General features: G+C 41.0%; 1 protein-coding gene across 3 annotated transcripts in view; it reads right to left on the reverse strand.

The window, feature by feature from the left end:
- The window catches only part of ADAMTS9 (ADAM metallopeptidase with thrombospondin type 1 motif 9), a 184,322-nt gene that overhangs the window by 162,701 nt on the left and 3,102 nt on the right, over positions 1-18,519 (reverse strand). For 2 of the 3 annotated variants that reach the window (XM_003762344.3, XM_023498097.2), the window contains exon 3: positions 11,668-11,830. In XM_003762344.3, coding sequence (XP_003762392.1) covers positions 11,668-11,830 — 163 coding nt within the window. Of the gene's footprint in view, positions 1-7,608; positions 7,743-11,667; positions 11,831-18,519 lie in introns of those variants that run through there. The other variant, XM_031953629.1, reaches the window with a different exon arrangement.

The following is an 18,519-nucleotide window of genomic DNA, read 5'->3' on the forward strand; positions in this document are numbered from 1 at the left end:
AGGTGTGATGTGGGTGATAATGAGCCTGGAGACCTTTAGCTTCAATTTCTTTCCTTTAAAAGATTCTGACTCAACAATCACACCATTTATTTGCCTTTGATTTATTCTGTCTTGAAATAAATTGAATATGAAAAATAATTCCTTGGATTTAATGAAAGTCTCTTCATAAAAAAAAATCTCCTTTTACATCTTTTCTTGAATATTTTATATTACTCCTTTTTGTCCAATATGTCTCCATCAATAGAATATAAGCGCTAGGAAGGCAGGGAATGTTTTGGGTTTTGTTCCTCTCCCTCCCTCCCTCTGGTGCCCAGAATAGTTCCTTTGTTCACAAGACTGGACCATGCTGTCATTAGGATATAGAGCTCCTCTTACCCATGTAGGTGAGCAAAAGATTTATAAAGTTGCCTTGGAGATAAAGAGAGTTTAAGTGACTTACTTAGAATCAGATACTCAGTAGTATATGATCTCAGTGGGATTTTGAATCCAGGACTTCCTGACTCTGAAACTATCTTACTTTCTCCCCTCTTCTGAGCTTCCCTATCACTGTGGAGAATACCACTATCCTCCTCATCACCCAGGTTCACAATCTTGGTGCCATCTTCCCCTCCTCCCTCTCCATCATCCCACCTATCCAATCTGTTGTCAAGTCTTGTTGTTTTTCCTCCAATTCTTCTTCTCCACTCACACAATCACTGTGATGACTGCGTATTTTAAAATCAGCCAGAGTCAGGAATTCAGGTTAAGGGAAAATCCTCGATCTTTATTCTTTGCGGAGGTGAAGAGGAAATGGCCATATGAAGTGAGAGCAGTAGCGACACAAACCGGCCAGCAGTGCCTCTGCCTCTCTCTCTCCACCCACCAAATCGTCTCTATGTCATTTCCTATACAACACATCAAAACTTGCACACAGAGAGGGAAGGGCCATTCTTTCCCCAAGAATATATTAATAGAGTATCGTCCCATTGCTATTTAGCCTCACGTGCTTGGGACCTCAGTGCATCAACTTGAGCTTCAGCCCATTATAAATCACCACATCTTACATAGACTATTGTAAAAACATTCTAATTTGTTTCCCTGTCTCAAGTGTTTCCCTATTCCGTCCACTTTCAACTCCTCTGCCAAGATGATTTATTTAAAAGCTTTAGTCTGATTAGGTCACGCTCCTCCTCAATGAACTCCCATGTCCCCGGTATTGTCTTCAGGAATATCATAAACTCTTCTGCTCTCTATTGAAGGCTCTTTAAAAGCAAGTTCTTTTTACCACATTCTATGATTTAGCTTCACTGGTCTCCTAGCAGTTCCTAGAGCATAACACTCTATTTTGGCCCCTGGTGCCCATCCTTAGATTGTTCTTCCTGCCTGCTCATTTCTGCCTTGGGGATTCCTGGCTTCCTTCAAGACTCAGCTCAAGTCCTATCTTCATCAAGCAGTCTTTGCCAGTCCCCCAAGAAGTCAGTGCCTTCTCCTCTTGTACCTGATTGCCTTATATATCTTCTATATATATCATGTATATGGCTGGTTATTTGCATGTTATCTCCACCATTAAAATGAATGCAAGGAGCATCCATTTATATCTTTCTTGGTAGGCTCAATGTTTATTTAGCATAATACTTGAATACCACAAATGCTTAATAAATGCTTGTTGCCTCACCTTGTAAGCAATAGGTACTTAATAAATACCTTAAATTGAATTTTGATTGATTTCTTTTCTTGTTTGTTTTACAGCCTCCTTTTCTAAAAGCCTGGGCCAGAAGGCAAAGAGGATTCTATTCCAGGCTCCATTGTGGAAGACAGCTTCCCCTAAATGCTTTGCAACTTTCACATGGTCAATCAGAGTTCCAGAACTCTGATAGATATAGGATTTCAAATGTCAAACTTGTCCTGCACAATTAAAGAGACCATGAGTTCAGAAATCTATGTGATTATTCCTCCTCATTAATACAAAGATGTTCCCCCTGATCTCTTCCTTAAGAGGATATCCCTCCTCAAGAAATAGCCTACTAGGAAATTATCAGAAAGGCCTTAGATCACTTAACCCAAATATCTTTTTTATCATAGGCCAAGATGACTAAAATAGCTGCCACTTTTGTTCTCATTCCACAGGGACCAGACTAAGGTAAAACATCAATTTTGAAGTGTGATTATTGAGCTGACAGCATGGTTAGCTGAGAGGGCAGGATGAGTAGGGATCTGTCATCTTATTCGTTGCTTCATCTTTGTCAGAGGGCAGGGAACGCTTGGAGTTAGGACGGCAGACAGGTAGGTATAGACGTGAGAAGCAAAGGCCTAAGCCTTAGGGTCATGACATAAAGCAGCTGAGTCAGATATCAGAAGGAAGGAAAAAGGAATTGATTGCCTATCTCAGGATGGGGAAGCTGATAAACTGGCTGGGAGTGGGGGGAGAGAAGAGAAGTAGGGAAAAAAGGAGGGAGGGGACATTGCTAAAAAAATCCTGGTCTTCAGAATTAAGGATCCCCTTTCCTTTCCATTTTAATTAGAAGCTAGTTCTTCTAGACCTCAGAATCTGGATTTTGATAAATTCTAGGTTTTGTTTTTGCTTTTTTTAAATTCTTGAGGAAGAAAATTGGAGAAATCCTAGGGTGAGGTAGATTTTCCCCAACGCTAACAAAATAGAGAAAAGAAGCCAGCATCAAGTTAGTTCAGACAAAGAAGGATTGAGGGGGAACAACTCACAACAAGGCCCCATTTGTCTTCATTGGAATTACCCTACTTCTGGTTTTCCATTTTTCCACTGGTTCTGTTCAGGGAGATCTGGTCTGGGTTTGGGAGTGAGGTTCTGTTCATTAAGTTGTCAGAATTAACTAGTTGGCCATTAGAACAGCCACCTGACTGTGATAGTCAAAGAGAATTAGAGGAAGAGGAGGGGTCACCTACTTTCCAAGGCTGAAATTAGAAAGCAAACAATTGCCCTATAGAAAGGAGAGAATAAATGATTAACTAACAATCCAATTGGAAAGTGGTCAAGAAGAAGACTGAAGTAAAAAGAATAAAAAAGGAACAGCAATTTAAGAAAATGGATTTGGGGAAAAGAAAATAAAAGTAACTAACCACTAGTAGCATAATATAAAATTAGTGTCTAAGCTCTTCCGTGCATTCCTTGTGTCTGCCACAATGTCTTGCAGCTAAACTATGTTTGTTTTTTGTTTTTTTTAATACTTTATTCATAGTATATGATCAGAGATTTAGGTTAGAAAACACTTTAGAGACTAGCTCATCTAAACTCTCATTACTTAAAAGGAATAAAGGTCTAGAGAGATTGAATTGGACCAAAGTTAAGTAAAACTCATACAGTAGAGAGTGCAGGATTTTTTTTTAGAACCAGAGATGGGATAGATTTTTTAAAGAGATAAACTGGGGCCTGCTTTCTCATATGTAAAATGAGAGTCCCTGAGGTCCCTTCCTCATTCCTCAACACATGTACTTATTGAATTTTAAGCTTCTTGAGGACAAGGGAAGTCTGTTTCCTCATTTTGTGTATCTTGACATTCCATTCCATTCCCATGATGCCTTGTATTCTGCAGGCTCTTAGTAAATGCCCCTTGAGAGAATGAATCTCTATTAAAGAGAACATGCAAGGTAGACCTGGGAATCAGGAACTCCTTGGTTCTAAGCCCACATCTCATGCTATCTATGTGACCATGGGTAGGATCATTTAAATATACATTGTATAAGTCAGGTTTTTCAACATATTGATCAGTTTTGGTGATATTTTTTTCAGTTCTTTTTCTTTTCAATTTTTTGTTATAAAGCGTGAGTATCTGGAAGCAGAGAACAGGAAAATCCTGGCGATCTAAAAAGAAAGACAAAAAAGAAACATATCCCAGAGATAATAAGAGGGTCAGGAGATTTTTGGGAAGGACCCTAGATTTGGAGATCCTGGATTAGAATCCAGATTTTGACACTTATTCTTTTTAAAAAGTGTTCAGCATAGAACCTGACATATAGTAGGTCTATATGTGTGTGTATTCCTTTTCTTTCTCATGTGACCTCATAAAAGTCATCGTCTGGGACTCAGTTTCCTCATTTGTAAAATGGGCAGGTGGGGAACTAGACTCAACAATCTTGCAAGTCCCTTCTAATGCTATATCTATATTCTTATGAGGGTTTTTTTTTGGGGGGGGGAAGGGACAATTGGGGTTAAGTGACTTGTCACACAACTAGGAAGTGTTGTGTCTGAGGGCAGATTTGAACTCAGGTCCTCCTGACTTCAGGGTTATTGCTCTATCCACTGCACCATCTTGCTGCCCTATATTTTTGTGTTTTGAAATAATCTGCAAATAGGGTTTCTTGGGTTTCTCATTATGTTTCTTTTGTACCCAGGTCTCTCTGATCTGTATTCATCTTGAAGTCAGGGGCCTAATTATCTAGGGAGATAAACTTCGACCAGGAAGGTTCCTCAGGATTCAAGCACTTTGCAAACCTTGGCTATTACCTGTAGTTCAGAAGGCTAGGGGTTCTGTAGCTCATCCTCTTCAACCCCATCCCCCCAAAAAAGAGTCAGATCCTGTCCCAGAAGAGGACTGTTCTTTAAATATTTGTTTCAGTGAGGGAAGTGACCGCTTTTAGCTGGGCTGGGAGAAATCTTTCAGGCACAACTTCTCCCTTCCTCCAAGGATCCCCCCAAATTAGCTCTCCAAATGATAAGCTCTTCCTCTGGGAGACTGTTTCTATTGTATCTAGCTGGACAGATCCAAATTGCTGGGGCTACTCTTCCTTACCTTAGAAATAAAACTCTGGTAAGTACTATTCATTTTCTTTAAAGTGAAGCTTAGGAGGATTTTCTCTTATTTCCTCCTTGTTGTTATTAAGTTGTTTCAGTCATATCCAATTCCTTGGGACCCCATATGGGGTTTTCCTGGCAAAAATACTGAAGTGGGACCATTTCCTGCTCCAGTTTGTTTGACAGATGAGGAAACTGAGATCAACAGTGTTAAATGACTGTCCTGGATCACACAGCTAGTATAAGCTAGTATGTTTGAGGTCAGGTTTGAAATGATGAATCTTCCCAATTCCAAGTTCAATCCTCTATCTACTGTACCACCTGGCTGCCCTTTTTGTAGCAGATTCCAATCTTTTATTTGACCTTCCATCCAAATATCTATCCATCCATCCATTCATCCATCCATCTATTCACCCATCAATTGGCATTTGTTAATCATTTTCTATGTGCCAGGAATACTGTTATGTCCTGAGGATAAGAATTATAAGCAAAACCAGGACCTGTCCTTAAGGTGCTTACATATGAAGTGACCCTACCAAGTCCAACTGAAAAAAAAGTCTGTGGAACTGACCAGCTTTTTAAATAGGAGTTTCATTTTTCTTGACAAGATAGTGCTGAAGGAAAAAAGGGAAGGTGTGGTACAGAATTCAATAGACAGAATAAAGGTGGAATTTCTTTAAAGTTTTCTCTTCTATACTCCAGGAAATCTGTTATCTCACTCAGGTAGGTACTTCCTTCAGTGAGTCAGACTATAATTCATGCAAACCTACCCAAGTCTTACAGCTCTTGACCTTGTCTTCTCAATTAAAGGAGGCTGTGTGACAAAGTGAAAGAACACTCACTGGCTCACAAGTAAAAGGGCCCAGGTTCAAATTCTGCTTCTGAAACACACTGTCTCTGTGACTTTGAACAATTTCATGTTTCTGAGTCTCAGTTTCTTCATCTGTAAAGTGAGTGCTGGCCTATATGGTCTCTGAGGTCCTTTGCAGCTTGCACTCTATGATTTTTCTGATCCCAAGATCAACAAAGGAGATCTTAAATACCAACATGTTTGGAGGGAAGGAGTGGAAAGGGGTTTTGCTTTTTCTTGCCTGGCATATTATGAGTAGACACTTAATAAATACTAATTGACTCAAAAAGTAAGAATAACAATGAAGCAGAGATCACTTAGTGATTTTCCTTCAACTGTTCATGAGAAGAAAAAGAAAGAAGAAAAGCAAAGAAGGAAGGAGAAGAAAGATAAAGGAGAAAAAGGCAGAAGGAGAAAGGAGGAGAAGGAGAAGACAAAGTCTGATAGAATGTAAGCTCCCTGAAGACAGAATTGTTTTTTTTTTTTTCCTTTATGTCTTAGGATCTAGCACATATAGTACTTGTGTAATAAACACTTGGTCCTCAATAGTCCTAATAAAGAGAAAAGTACATCTTTCTCTTCTTTCTAGGGATGGAGAACTATGAGTTTTGAACATTGTGTAAACTATCAGGGTTGATTGATGTTTTAATCAAAAAATGGAATGACTTTAAAAAAAAATCTTTCTCTTTTGTGATCTTTGTTATAAGGGTTACCTCTGTGGGGAAAATATATGTTTGGAAATGGAAAAGTAAGAACAAAGAATAAGCAAGAACAATTCATAAATTCAAAAGCATATTTAGCCTGCATCAAATTGATACTAATTTTGGATTTCACAGAATTGCAGATTTGGAGTCAGAAGAGACCTCAGAGCTCATGTTTTCCACCCTCCTTATTTCATAGCTAAGGAAAATAGAAGTTGAGACAAGGAATGTGACTTGCCCAAGAGAGCTCAGGCAAACAGAATCTATGACTTTTGATAATAAATGTTCCCCTTTTCCTACTCAACCAGTAGAACTTGTTATCAAGCCACATGTCTTTTTCACTGATTTAAAAGATCAAAATCCTCCCAAACTCAGGATTAACTAAAGAATATCTCACTTCATGATACTAAAAGTCTAGAAGCTCCTTCTGAGAAAGATGAAATTGCTACATCCTCTGTATTTAGTGTTTGGCACATAAATAAAGCTTTTAAAAAAAAAAAAAAAAGCATAGAGCCATTACATTTTACTTGATTTCTTGATTGACTGGAGGATCATCTGGAAAAGCAATGGTCTTGATCCACTCCTGTAGCTAGCAGGAGGCATCTTACAAAAACAAGATCAAACTCTTCCAAATGGCTCATCCAAGTTGACCATTTGGCTTTCCTGCTGGGTGTGGTATTTAGCCAACCACTCCAATGGATGCTCCATAGCTGGAGGAGCAAGAAGAGGGACAAGGATACTCCCTGCCCTTGAGGAACTTGTAATCAAAGGCAGAGGACAAACACAAATAAATATACATGAACTCAAGGGACTAGTGGTGTAAACACAGCTACATAAGTGACTACAGCTGTGGAGAAATACACACGTCACATAAAGGGAACTAGGGCTAGGAGGAACAAGAGAGGAAGATCATAACAAAGTTAGGCTGCATGGTCTGGTAGAGGGAATCCTGGAACTAGAGAGCACTGGTCCAGCTCTGGCTCTTCAACTTGTTGGCTGTGAGCCCTTTTAGAGAATCACTTTCCCTCTCTGGACCTGGTTCCTTTTCTGCTACATGATGGGGTTGGGCTTGATTCTCCCTATCCCACTTTCTATTTCTTAACTTTACAATTTCAAGGAAAGGAGAAAGACACAAAGAACTAGAAATAAAACGAGCACAGGATAAGTTTGTGCTAGATTAACCCTGCCAAGGGGGATCCCCCAAAGCTTAACGGGTCACCAGAAGAACTCAACACATTCCCTCCCTGACGAGTTTCCCTGGGAATCTGCCCACCCACCCCCTTTACTATTTTTGCTCTGTGGGTAATGGCTACCTTGTTTCAGTGGCTTCCATGACCTGCTCGTCCGTCCCTTCGACGGCTGCTGATGGATTGTGCCATATTCCATGGTTCTTTCCAACTGTTCTGAGCCTCCTGCATCTGAATTCAAAGAAGGGGAGCAGAAGCAGCTGGAAGAGAGAAACCAGAATGGCATAGTCCAGCAGCAACCTTTGGAAGAACCATTCAAACTGGCTGGGGCAGGGAACCAAACTGGGCTGGGCTCCGGATCCATTTCCCAAGCTAGGAAAGGTCAGGGCTGTCTCATTAATCTTTGAAAGACAAACCTCCAAAGAGAACCCAAGAATGGGTTCTGCCATTGGGAAGGTGGCACTGAATGATCAAAGGAGTTTGTCTTCAAACTCATGCACAGTTTGAACCCACTGCTCAAGAGCCAGCCCTCTTTTTATTATATCACATTGCCTACTTAGCCCAATGGGAGGGAAAGGGGAAATCATGAGCAGGCACTTTGTGTCCAGGCACTAAGAGAGTGTCTGGCACATAGCAGGTCTACAATAAATGCTTGCTGAATTCAAGTGAAAGGAATCAATAAGGAATCAATCCTTCCAGTGAGAAAATAGCAACAGGTCAAAGAGTTTATTGAGGGCTTTAACTTATAGCATCTTTTCATTCATAGTGACACCTATTTCACTGATCCTGAATTCCCAAACTCTTACTTTAAGGGGGAAATGGGTCCCCCTTTGGGTCTCTAAATATCATGCTTAGAATGACTTAACAGCCAATGTCCAGCTTCCACCCTAGAAATGCTTATGGATTCTCCCTGAGTGACATGATCCAAGTTATAGATTTTAAAGCAACAAATGATAAGAATTTTTAAAGGGTCATCAATCATTCCCCAGACCTGTCAACAGCAACACAACCACACGAAAAGAAATCGGTCCACTTTTTAGAATCCTACCAGTCTCCTATCCTATCAGCATACCAGCTCAACAAGAAAGAGTAAGGGTTCACATCAACTCAACATACTTTGAACACATGACTTTTATTGGTAAACTGAGGATCCCTGGTTTAAAGCACCCCCAAGTACTTCCACCCTGCTGAATGTTTGAACAAATGATGCAGAAGCTGCTGGAGACTGGGAAGCTCAAGAAGCAAAGGCCCACTCAGCCAAAGCCTCTTTACACGAGGGTTCAAAAAAACGAATTGGTTCTAAAACACCAGAAGCTGGTGATATCAGACAAAATACTTTTTGGAGGACAAAAGAAACAGGACAGATACTTTTGGGTCCTTGCCACCAAGCAGAGGAAAACCTAAACAAACACGTAATTTTTTTTCCCCTCCAGGCACTTCCATTTTAGTCAGAGAAGCACAAACAAAGCACAAGAAATTGGGGAAGATGGGAAAACCCCAGAAGATAACAAGATTTACTGGATTAGCTGGATAACTAGAGAGCAGGCAGTGGTTTATGAAATGTGACTTGATGGACGAAGAGATCGTTTTCAGAGATTTTAGGATCCTAGATGGCTTTTAGGATACTGGATGTGTGTTGTCATGTCTGAAGGGCACTCCAAAATGAAGCAAAAAGCAGTTTCAGAAGATAAGGAAAATTGGACAGTGGTAAGGACAGTTGGAAGGGCACCTGATGAAGAGTCTAACAATCATAGATGGGGAATCAGCAGAGGTCTCTCGTTCATCTCCTACGGGAACTCTTACCCTTACTTGTGTCCCGGACCCCTCTGGCTACAAACAAAGGAAGTCTATGGGCCCCTTCCCAGAAGAATGTTTTTAAGTGCATTAAAAAAAAAATTACATAGGATTACAATGAAAATCGATTATGTTGACATACAGCAAACAATATTTTTCTTTATTGCCCTATAAGTTCTTGGAACCCAAGTTGAGAACCCCAATTTATTCCAACCTCCTCATTTTATAGATTATTAGATAGTTTATAGAAATGAGGAGCAACAAAGTCACAGATCTTCTGACCCTAAATGCAATGTTTTTTTTTTTTTTTTTCCATTTTACCATACCACTCTTGACTTGGGATCAAATCCCAGCTCTTCTACTTATTACGATTAGAATCTAAGCCCTTGTTAGGATAGAAATTCCTCTGGGGGGGGGGAAAGAGAGAGAGTTCATTTGCTGCATTTGTATCTCCAGTGCAGAGTACAGAACTGGCATTTGTTAGGCACTCAATAAAAGCTTGTTGATTGATTGCTTGTACAGCTTTGAAAGGTCAAATTATAAAACCTCCCTGAGCCTCAGTTTCCTCATGTGTAAAATGAGAAGGCTTCTGAGACCTACTTCAGCTCTTGATCTATGACCTCAATGCTTCTCTCAAACTTCATTTTTTCATGAGTCATAGGAGAGGGTTAAACAAGATGACCTTTAAGCTCTCTTCTAACTATAATTCTCTTTCTATCTCTACAATCATATTGGGGAAGCCGGAAGCCTGGGGATCTTCTGTAAGAAATTACAGAAGATTTGAATAGTATTTATTGTTAAATACAGACACCACTTAAATCAGGAGTTCTTAAACTTTCACTGTGTCATGAACCCCTTTGGCAGTCTGGGGAAATTTATGGTCCCCTTCACAGAGTAATAGTTCTAAATAATTGAAGGAAATGCTCAGTTTTAGTTAGTTAAAGGCAAATTGTTTTTTCTCATCCAAATTTATGGATCCAAAGAAATCTGCTGATGGATCCTCCCTTCAAGAAGACCATAACAACTGTTTTTTTTCTTTTTTAGCATGGTACCTAGCTATAGTAGGTACTTAAAGAATGTTGATTGTTGACCAACCGGTTAAGAATCACTGACTTAAATATTTATAAACGTAAAGATAAGTGTCTCCAATGGTTAGAAGCAACAATATAGGACAACAGATGAGAAATAAAGGCCTGGCATAGAATTACGGTTAAAGAACAGAGCACTAAAACAAGAGCCATAAAGATCCGAACTTATGGAAAGAGGGAAGGTTTTGTACCACAGAAACCAATGTTAGGAAGAAACTGTCTTTTTTGTTTAGCTGTTTTCAGTTTTGTCCATCTCTTTGGGATCTTATTTGGGATTTTCTTTTCAGAAACAAGGAGGAGTTAGTAGTAAATTAAGAATAGAGAGCTTAATTGAAATAAGCAATAGGGTGTGTACACACCGCCTGTCACCCTCCTCAATAAAGTAACTTCAAATACCTAATAAGAATAGGCCAAAAAGAGGAGAAAAGTTGTAACATAGTAAGTGTACTGGAAAGTGCACTAGGATAACCAAAATGTAGCTTGGAGTCGTTTGGCTTTTCCTTCTCCAAATTGTTTTAGAGATGAGAAAATTTAGGTAAACAGGTTTAAGTGATCCGGGGTCACACAGCTGGGAAGTGCCTGGAGTTGGATTTGAACTCAGGAATTCCTGAATCCAGGCCTGATGCCCTAACCACCGTGTTATCTAGCTGCCCCAAACCATCTAGAATTAATTAAAAAAAACATATAAACAAAATACAAACCAGGAAGTAGAGAAATAAAAATAGGATTCACAGACAAATAAATAAACAATCCATAGGCTCGCTTGCAACCATGATTCCTCAGAAAACAGAACATTAAGTGCACACCCGTGTAAGGAAGACAACATGTCCACAATTTGAAGTGACTGGAGAGAATCTCAGAGGCAAGACTCTATGGGCTGACAGACAGGGGACATTTTCTTGGCTGACATAGCATCATAATTGGAAATACATTACTAAAAAGCGTAAGATCTGTGATTTCTTCAGTGCCAGGGAACTCGCCAGTGTGCAGGGCCACTGAGGCAAAGCTGCACTCCATCTATGGTTTATGAGAGAAAGCTTGAGGTCCTTAGAGTTAAGTGACCAGCTCAAGATCACTGAGCTACTAAGAGCTAGGGTTCAGACATGTAAACCTAGCTAGCCTTCTCTCTATGCTGCCTCTGTAAAATAAAATCAAATTTCGTCAGGAGAAATAAATTGAAGGTGTGTGGACTTCATAGGAAGACTCTGGCTTCAAAGGCCAGGTAACTATCTCCTAAGGTACCTCTGGGGATTAGTCACATCAGTTGAGTCACAATTTACTGCCACGAATTCAATCAAGTTACCTTTTGTCTCACAGGTCCGTCTTCTGGCAGCCGAGTCTTGGCTGGGAGCACTCCGCCGATAAACAACGTGGGGCTTGTTGTGCTCCTCTTCATATTCCTGGCCATCTAAGAGCAGCAGTGGCTCTATAAAATAGTCCCCATCATGAGACCGGAATGTGCCCAGCTGAGAATAAACAGAGAGAGAGAAGCGCTCGATTTCACCTCAGTCCACAACCCACAAAGAGCCAAACACAGTTACTGCAAAATAAGGGCCATCTCCAAAGGCGAGCGCCTTCCTGTGCTTGTTAACAGAAACTGAAAAGGGCTCAAAGCAAGGAAATAAAAGTTTGCTTACATTAGGAACCTGCTTCCAGCAAAGGCTGGCTGATCATCTACCAGGTATGGGGAGCTCCTTCAAGGATGGGTGGGACTGAATGTCCTTTCCAACTTTGAAATTCTGTGACTTTTGATTCCTCCTATCCTGTTACCTGATTCCTCTGAAATCTGATTCCAACATTTCAGTGAGATCCAAGTTCAAATCCCAGTTTTTGTTTTGTTTTTATTTTTTCCAGTCACTACCTGCATGGCTCTAGCCAGTCACTTGCCCTCTCTGGAGCTGTTTTATTTTGTTTTGCATCTATAAAATAAGGGGGCAGAAATAAGTAGATAACCTCAAGGCTATCGATGACAAAAAATGGAACTCAATTCCATTCCAATTCCGCAACACACACACACACACACACACACACACCCCTTTCTTGACACTCAGATCAATAACTATTAGCAATCAAATATTTTAGAAGTTCAAAGCAATAGATATAAGGTGTCTGGTATCCTAGGCAACCAAGACCAGAGAGTCAGAAATGAGATACAGAAAGGTAGTTTTGATGCTGAACTCTCTGGAAAACTCTTTTGGAAATTATTCATGAAAAGTTACAAAACCAGTCATAGCCTTTAAGCTGGTCAGTTTTCATGCTAGAATTATATTCTATGGAGATTGCTAATGGCAATAAAAAGCATCTGTACCAAACTAACTGCCTGGCAGCATGTTAAGTAATGCTGAGAGAGTTTGGTAGCAAACCATGTGCCTAACTGTTAAGGAATGGCAGACCCAGTTGTGGTATAGGAGGGCAATGGAGCAGCTGGTGGTACAATAAATAGAGCACCAAACCTGGCATCCAGAAAAGTTGGGATCCCCAAAAAGTCAAATATGACTGAAAAACTACTAAAAACAAATGAGTCAAATGGATAGCACTTACTTTGCTGGGTTGTTTTCAGGTTCAAATGGAATAATGTTTGGAAAAAAAATGCTTAGCATACGCCTGGTACATAGTAGGTACAAGATAGATACTCTTCCCTTCTCTCTTCCCTAAGGAATAACAATTATGGATGGATTTTTTGGAACAAAATACCTGACCTGAGCTATCCTAATATGTTCTGTCATTCCCTACTGCCAGAGTTCTTAACTGGGCTCCATGAACCCCTAATTTGTGGACTTTAATAGAAAAAAAATGTATATTTTTCAATAAATTCTAATTGAAAGTTAGCATTTCTTTCCACTGGGAATTTAAAACAATTATTCTGAGATGTCTATAAGCTCCACCAGACTATGAAAGGGATCTGTGAATACATACACACACACACACACACATACACACACACACACACACATACCATACAAACAGTTAAGAATCCTCACCCTATCAGAATATAAGCTTCTCAGGGGCAGTGCTTAGTATACAGTGTCTGCCATAAAATAAGCATGTAATTAGTGCTTTCATTCATTCATTCATTCACAACTTGGTGAAAACCTTAAATTCAAATTCTGACTCTGGCAGAGATTAACTTTTTAATCTTAATAGAGTCAAATCCTAGTTTGCCTCAGTTCTTTCCAAATCAAAATCCAAGTGAAAATTTCACTTCTCAACATAAGACTGCAAAGTTATAAATGAGAACAACTTAAAACAGGAAAAAAAAATTAGATCAAATAACTAAAAAAATAATTGACATATAAACTGTGCTTTAAGGTTTGTAGAATGCTCTATGTTTCATAACTGAATCTCCTGACAATCCTATGAGGCAATTAACTACTGTTATTATTAATCTCCAATTTGAACATGAAGAAACTGAAGCAAGTATCAGAGCTGGGATGTGACACTAGTCCATCCAGAGCCAGCTCAAATAATACAGATTGTTTACCTTTTCAGTGTGATCATCTAAGCCTCAGAAATTGCAAATGTTACAAATTAGGGTTTTGACTCGTTTATTTTTCTCATTGTCTAGACTAAGAAAGTGATGGACAAAATGTTAATATATTCACACATTTTAGGTGGTAGAGGAGATCTGATTGTTAAACATTTACAAGCACACCTTGCTGCTATATTGAAACATTGTTTCTATAATATATCAAAGTTAGGAAACAGTTTTTCTTTTCCAAATCAACTAACTGCTGAAGTGTTAAGATACTAACCATCAGTAGATCTCTCTTTTCTAGTTTTGCTTTCAAGAAGATAGAAGTGGACTGGAAAGGGAAGGAGGGGTAAAGGTTGAGCTTGCTAGGAGATTATGTTCTGTTTCAAGATAGAACAGAAAGGGAAAAGGGTGGGGAGAGAGAGCAGGGGAAGAAGAGAAAGAAGGAAGATTTTTAGGTTCACCTAACATTTCGGGATTCTGAATGAGGAAGTTCATTTAGCCTTAAAGGTAGAAGGTATAACTACCACACACTGGTCAGAAATATAATTCTCTTCTCCTACCCCTGACACTGAACCTGTAACAATCCCATTCTCTCTAAGGCTTGGTCTCCTTATCTCTAAAATGAGGAACTGACCTCTCTTAAGTTCTTTTCTAACTCTAGTTGATAGGCAGCATTTATATGGTTTACAAAGTTCTTTACCTGTCATCAAGCTAGGTCCTTACAACAGCTTTGGCAAAGATTGCTATTCCTATCTCTATTTCAGGGATGGGAAAACTGGGATTCGTAGATTGAACGACTTGTTCATACTATTTAGTATGATCCAAACATTTAGTAAAATATAAGGCAAGATTTAACTCAAGACTTCCTGACAGTTGCTATTCACTCATTCCCCCTTTTAAAGTAAGTTGTACATTTGGAATTCTTAATTTGATGTTTTTGTAAGAAAGAATTGTAGCATGCATTTATATTTTTGAAATTAGAATGAAGGGGGAGGGGGGGTAACTAGGTGGTTAGAACACCAGCCCTGAAGTCAGGAGGACCTGAGTTCAAATCTGGTCTCAGACACTTAACACTTTCTAGCTGTGTAACCCTAGGCAAGTCACTTAACCCCAATTGCCTCCGCAAAAAGAAAGAAAAAGAAATTAGAATTTGGAGCAGGAGTGATGTATACTGATTTATAAGGTAGATTATGTTCTATTTTAACATGATTCTACTCTTACTTTTCCCGGGGTGTGTGTGGAGGGGGAGAGAGAGAGAAGAAATCAGCAGTTATCAGGCACCAAAGAAAATTCAATCTCCGTGTCTCTCCCAGGAATATGAATCTGTGACAAGAGACACTCAGATCCTTACATGATGACCTACACACAGTTAATAGTCCATCTCTTTCACACCATCAAGGCTAGTTTCAATTCATGAGGAAAAGACCAGACTAACAGGGCTTGTGGACAGCCACGTTAAACAGCCAATAATGGTTAGTACCTACCACTCACAACACATAAATATTGGGGGAGATAAAAATATCAATCACACAAGATCCCGGTCTTCAAATTTGAAGACTATAAAATATCAAGATCAGAACTTGTGACCTATTTCATTTGTCCCTTCTCTTTTACTAATTATGGAAACCTAGGTCTACAATAAGAAGGGTCTTTAAAGACCATCTAGTGCAACCCCTTCATTTAACCAATGGGGAAGCTGAGAGCAAAGTAGACTAGGTAACATGGCTAATATCCCAAGAGCAATTTGAGAATCAAAGGAAGGATCTGCCTCTGAATCTTTGGATTCCAGAGTGAGGGCTCTTTCCAAAGCAACCAGACTTCAAGGCCCCAGGCCCCAACCCTGGCTCTGCCTTTTCCCCCGTGGTGTGGACTTCTGGTCTTTTAAAAGGTACAAACTACTACATAATAATACATCACAACTGAACTTCACAAAAACCCAAAGGTACTGCAGATATTATCATGCTTACCTTACAGATAAAAAAAATGGAAATTCAAATGCTTTATTTCCTAATGTTCATAGGTAACTAGTAAGTATCAAAAACAAGATTAGAGATCTCCACATCTAACAGTCTTTCAGCTGGGTCATATTTCCTGGGGGTACAGCTATGGTTTTTTTTCTCCCACTCTAGTTACTCTCTGTCATTTCAGGGGGCACAGAATGACATAGTTGGATCAGGAAAGGGGCCTGAAAGATCATGTTTTAACTCTCCCATTTTTCAGCTATAGAAAATGAGTCAAAGAGAGCTCAGTATCTTGGCTTTTTCAGGGTCAGAGCCTTGATGTAGTCAGGGTATTTTTCTCCTTTATCACTTGGAGGAGGGAGAAGTTGTTATAGAATGATGGAAATATCTTTCTTTTCCACTTTATTTTATAGATGAAGAAAGAAGAGAACTATAACACACGAACAAGCAATAAAGAAACAGGGTGAAAAATTCACATTTGGAGTCAGAGGGTCAGCATGCAAAATAGGCCTGACTACTACCTCCTCGCCTTGTGATTTGGGGGACATCATTTAACTACCCTAGGATTCATTTTCCACATCTGAAAATAAGAGGATGATGGGCGGGATGACCTCCAACATACCTTCACACTTTAAATCTATGATCCTATGATTGCTGGTTGTTCACAAGAGATTATTGCTTCATCAGTGAACAAAGGCCAAATAGCCTTCTTAGGGATGCTCAAAGGTAGGGTTCCACTATTGCTCTAGCCCCTTTCCTTTTATCTGCAGGTCAAGAAGACGACACTAAATTACAGGCTCTGTACTCCACTGTTTATCTGAGGGTTTATCTAAGATGGACTGGCAGTAGGACAGTCCCGAGATTTAACTTTCTGAGCATTTATTAAACATAGATCTTTGTTTCTGAGGTAGTTTGGGGGCATCGATTGGGCCATCTCTGTTCATCTTCACTGTCTTCCCCTGAAACACATCTTGATAATCAACTTCTATGTTGTTCAGATTGGGATCAATAAGCACATATTAAGATGGACAGTGGGCTAAGCACTGTGCTGAGAGCTGGAAATGCAAAGAATGACAGTAACTGTCCTGCCCTCAAGGGTATATGTATATGTAACAAGGTATCATAGGTAACAGGTCCCAATTTAGATCCACAGCATTTACTCTCAGTCAACAAGCATTTATTAAATGCTTAGTATGCGACAGATAGGAAACTCCGATAGGTTTTGAACTTACAAGTTAAACATAATAAAATGTAAGTTTCTTGGGGAAAAAAGGGTTTTTTTTTTTCTTTCTTTCCCCCGTTTCTCCTTTAAATCCTATCTCTCACCCCCAACAACTATATCACATCTATTAATTAGGTACTGAATATTTGGCGTATTTAATTGAATGAGAGAAAACAAACAACCAAAGACAGAAGCAATGATCTCTTCTCTCCCTACCCTCACCCCCCCCCCACTCCTCCAGTCCAGGAAAACCCTACCAGATACTAGTGGAGAGACTTAGATCTGTCCCATTCTTAAAGGCACCCTAAGGTTTCATCCCAGAGGGGAGGGCTTCGGGTGTTTACAATTTGAGCATTTAAACCTCAGTTCCCTCCTCTGTCCTCTTGGGATCCAGGTAGAACCCACGGCGAGGCCGTCAGGGGGGTCTGGGAGAGGCTAGCCTCAACTTCCCACCTTCTCACCACAGCATCCACTCTCAGGGCACCACCAACAGCGGCTGATCTTTTGCCCTCTGGCTGGGGGCGGGATGATTCGCCGCACCCCCCTCAGCGCCCGAGTCCCGTCTCCGCCCACCCAAACACAATCACAACAACTCTACGCGTCCGGCTGCGGCTGCAGGCGTTCGCTGCTCGGCTTAGGGAAGGGGACCTAGGGGGTTTGGGGGCTTTGCCCCTGCCCTCGGCAAGATGGCACCACAATGCCTGCCCCAAACTCGGAAGACCCCCGATCCTGCCCACAGCTGGACATCTGGGTAACTCTCCACCCCGGGAAGGAGGGATTGAGTACCTGCGGGGCAGGGGTAAGTAGAAGGAAACCCCTAGGGGAGAAAAGGGGAGGGGGAAAAGGGGAGAGGGCAGGAAAGTTACTCTAAGGTAGCAGAACTGTGCCTCGGGGGAGGGTCTGAGACCCTCTCTAACCCGTGGTCGGGAACAACTGGAAAATGCTACCCCCAAAACTTTCTGCGTCACTAAGTGCGTTGCAAAAATACAAACTGTCCTGGGATGCCGAGATTATCCCTTCCCGTCCTACCGAGAGCTCTTCTGCCCGTTCTGAGTGGACAGCATCTCCCCCCCCCCCCCCCAGAGGCGATACACCAAAGGCTGCAGGTCGGGGACGGGGGGACAAAGTACCCCAGCAAATGCGCAGCTGCCGCTAGCCCGGGGAGCCGGCAGTCCCTTCCTCCTCCCCAAATGAAACTTGAGACGCCAGCTCCCCCTCCTGGCTCTACCTCCCTCTGTCCCCCACCCCCATCCCGAGCCTTCTCTATCGGGTGTCCAGGCCCCTGAAGGAACTCGTGAAGCCGCGCCCCCGGCCCTCCCCCACCGGTCTACTTGGCCACTTTTCTCCGAGCCCCGGCCACAGGGTGCAGGGTGTCCCCCCTGGCAGACTGTGGGGGTCGTCCCACAGCCTCCTCCTTAATTAAACGCGTCCGGGACGGGCTCCTCCTCTTGGCCCCCGGCAAGCCTCTTCCCGCCCCGCCCCCTCTCTTACTCCTTG

The sequence above is a fragment of the Sarcophilus harrisii genome, chromosome 1 (assembly GCF_902635505.1).
Source record: "Sarcophilus harrisii chromosome 1, mSarHar1.11, whole genome shotgun sequence".
In the NCBI taxonomy this organism is placed as follows: Eukaryota; Metazoa; Chordata; class Mammalia; order Dasyuromorphia; family Dasyuridae; genus Sarcophilus; species Sarcophilus harrisii.